Consider the following 3878-nt stretch of genomic DNA (forward strand, 5'->3'; position numbering starts at 1 on the left):
CCAGTGGGTTTGGGGCAACTACCCTGAGGGCCTGAGAATAAATCAATGTCACTGTGTTCCCCATGGTGAAAGGGCTGCCAAACAGTCTCTAGAAACTCTGGGCTGCTTCTATAGATCCCTGGCAACATATAATGCACACAGAGACACACCACTTTTGAAGAAAGCTGTTCAGGAGGTTAAGTTCTTAAAATCTTCAAAATATGTATAGCTGGTTGGCTGGGTACCACGCTGTCAGGTGACTGTCATGTTCCTGAAAGCTGTTCAGGAGGTTAAGTTCTTAAAATCTTCAAAATATGTATAGCTGGTTGGCTGGGTACCACGCTGTCAGGTGACTGTCATGTTTTTCTTTGGATCTGAGCACCCATTGTGATATCATCGAAAGTTCCATGCTTCATAGAGAAAGCTTCTTTATGACTTCATCAGGAGACTCAGAGCTTGCCAGACAGCCTGTTTTCATGGTTAGACATAGTAATCTTAAGCTTGAATGTTTAACACCTTGATGGGAAAGGTGTCTCATGGAATGTTTTCTCATCCTTTGAACACTCTTAATTTCAGAAGCCTTGCTTCTGCTGCAACCAAACATGTCACTTAGTGTTCTGAGTAGGAAAGAGAAAGAAAGAGTAATTCGCAGACTGTTAATACAAGCTCCTCCAGGGGAATTTGTAAACGCTTTTGATGATCTCTGTCTGCTTATCCGTGATGAAAAACTCATGCACCATCAAGGTGAGTGTGCAGGCCACCAACACTGCCAAAAATACTCTTTACCACTCTGCATCGATGGAAATCCAGTACTCTTATCTCACCACAACGTAATGGGTGACTACCGATTTTTTGACTATCAAAGCAAACTTTCTTTCAAATTCGACCTGCTTCAAAACCAGCTAAGAGACATCCAAAGTCACGGTATCATTCGGAATGAGACAGAATACCTGAGAAATGTTGTTCTGTGCGCCTTAAAACTGTATGTGAATGACCACTATCCAACAGGAAATTGCAACGTGCTGAGAAAATCGGTGAAAAATAAGGAGTTCTTGATAGCCTGCATTGAGGATCACAGCTATGAAACAAGAGATTGCTGGAATGGCCTTTGGAAATCTAAGTGGATTTTCCAAATAAATCCATTTCTAACCCAAGTAACAGGAAGAATTTTTGTGCAAGCTCATTTCTTCAGGGCTGTCAACCTTCATATTGAAATCTCCAAGGACCTGAAAGAAAGCTTGGAAGTAGTTAACCAAGCTCAACTGGCTTTAAATTTTGCGAGGCTTGTGGAAGAGCAAGAGAATATATTTCAAGCTGCAGTCTTAGAAGAATTACAGGAGTTATCGAACGAAGCCCTGAGAAAAATTCTACGAAGAGATCTTCCAGTGACCCGCACTCTTATTGACTGGCAAAGGATACTCTCTGACTTGAATCTGGTGATGTATCCTAAATTAGGATATGTCATTTATTCAAGAAGTGTGTTATGCAACTGGATAATATAAAGGATTGCTCCTGGTAATTGTCTTGACCTGATGTAGTTGTGTTTCTGGGAGGGGTGTTGGGATTTTCCTAAGGTTGAAAAGCCACTGGAGATGCCTATCATATGACAAATGCAAATTTAAATTAGGGAAAGGTGTAACAAATAATTTTACTCAGGGAATATTAACCAATAAGGGAAGAAAAGGATGATTTAAATGTGTTTCATGGTAGTAACCATCATAAAGCCAGAGATGTTTACTAGAACCTAAAATAACTTGATAGAATGTGGCACTCAGAAGTATTATAAAGGTGGCTAGGGTATGTATGTGGGGTGTGTGTTTGTGTGTTTGTAGGAAGGACCTTTGACTTTCATTGTAACTGGAGAAGGTATGCAGATGAAAGTCACTCTGCAAGTGATACTTCATATAATTCAATTGAGTCCTACCCCAACCCTGAGATAGTGGATTTTCACTAAGTGATGTTAGTGTTGGATATTCCATGAAACCAAAAGATATCAAAAATCTACCTCAGATGAAGAACTATTAGTAAACTTGAATCCACTGCCATCATGCCTTTCCCTGTCCTCCAAGAATCGGAATTACTCAAATCTCTGGGCTTTTCTGATAACTAACATGATCTTTGAAAAATTAACTCAAAAAGCCTGACCTCTCAAGCTTATATAGTCAGGATCTTGTGAAATCATCACTATAAACATTTATGAGTGTTTATTTCATGCCAGGCCCTGTGCTAAGTGATTTGCACACAATTTTTCATGATTAGGCTGGCACTAGTAGTAAGTTCATTTTGTGTGAGAAAAAAAATCTAAGATTTCAAGTTGTTTAATTCATCTAGGCACATAGTAAGTGACAAGTGTGTCTGACTCTGCTTTTAACCTCTAGAGTAGGACTGCTCTCCATGGAGGCTTGTTTCATTAAGAATTGTGAACTCTACAGTGATTTAGGCAAGTATTTCACCCAAAAGACAGTTCCATACGAACTGAAATGGGTGGACTGCTGTTTTCTAGCCAAGACTACTATTCACTTATCACTATTCCTAGCAAGGTTACTGACCACTTGCCTCTGGTCTCAAAGTCCAAATCTAAACCTCTCCAATAAGATTGCGGTAGAGCAGTAGATAGGCCCCATCCCCTTATTCTGACTTACTGGTAGGCAAAATACTCTGTATTTTGGATCCATGCTGTTGAGAAAATATCTTATTCTGCCTTAGAAACATTGGAGCAGACAATATTGGAATTCCTAAATCTCAAACCTTTCTACCTCAACTGGTGGTTCTTGGAGAATCTCAGGAGAATTACCTAGGACATATCTTTAAAAATACAACTTCCCAGTACCCATCTTCAGATTCAGATTTTGTAGGTTCAGAAATCTCTATTTTAGGCAATTATCAGAGATTACTCTGTTGCAAGGGATCCCAGGACCAAATTTTAAGAAATATTGGTCCAGTTATAAAGTGACATATCTTATGCTTTCTATTTACTTAATTAAAATCATTCCTTATAAATCTACTGTCAAATGAAGGTCATGTCTGCTACTTTACTGGATTCACCATGCACAGACTAACGACATGCTTTCATCTGTTATAAAAGTTAAGGAAAACCTTTCTAAAGAAAAGTAGCAAAGACAATTGCTCTCATTGTACTAAAACATACCTATCTGACAAATTACTTAGCAAAAATTTAAATTGATATTATGGTTATATATGTAAGTGTTGATTTGCCAGAACATTCCAGGATAGGACTTAATGGTTTATGGAACAATCACAGAAGCATTTAGCTCCCCCTGAAACATGGGGTTTTTAAAATAATATTTATTTGTATGTCTGAATATAAAAAGTCACATGTACAAATCATAAAAAATGCTTGAGGTATAAAGCATTTTTGGCCTTTCCTCCGCCCACCCCCCATTTAATTTTATGGAATTGTTTTAAATATTAAGAATTTATGACATATAAAAAATTTTATCCTGTTCTTTTTCTGTGACCTCCTATATCATAAATATAGTCCCATGTCATTAAAATTCCTTGAGCACATAATTTTAATTATTTACATGATATTCATACTGTTCATGCACCATAACAAGACAACTATTTCTCTATTCATACATAATTTAAATTTTTAGCATTTTATATCTGTTACTAATTGGGCCATTGTGAACATTTCTATGCATAAACCTATGCCACGTTGTGGATTATGTCCCTTAAGATAAATTCTCTAAAATTGCATATTGAAAAGATATGAACATATTAATGATTTCAATACATATTGCCAAGTTGCTTTCCATCACGGGCTGAGCTGAGCAGCTGCGGGCCGCGGAGCCCCGGCGTTCTCTGAGCTGGGGCCACGGTCGGGTCCAGGGGCCTGAGCCAGGCTCTCCGTTCCGCGTTGATGAAAAATGAGTTTT

The 3878-nt window shown here is 38.2% G+C and overlaps 1 protein-coding gene across 1 annotated transcript; it reads left to right on the forward strand.

Moving 5' to 3' along the window:
• Nucleotides 1-581: 581 nt before the first annotated feature.
• CAPZA3 (capping actin protein of muscle Z-line subunit alpha 3) lies at nt 582-1481 on the forward strand. Its single transcript, XM_041735455.1, has one exon. It carries the CDS (start codon nt 582-584, stop codon nt 1479-1481), a length of 900 nt encoding a protein of 299 aa, XP_041591389.1.
• Nucleotides 1482-3878: the final 2397 nt, after the last annotated feature.

Source organism: Vulpes lagopus, chromosome 21, assembly GCF_018345385.1.
Source record: "Vulpes lagopus strain Blue_001 chromosome 21, ASM1834538v1, whole genome shotgun sequence".
Classification (NCBI taxonomy): Eukaryota; Metazoa; Chordata; class Mammalia; order Carnivora; family Canidae; genus Vulpes; species Vulpes lagopus.

Coding starts and splice junctions, on each gene's coding strand:
- CAPZA3 (XM_041735455.1), top strand. CDS start 582: ATGTCACTTAGTGTTCTGAGTAGGAAAGAGAAAGAAAGAGTAATTCGC.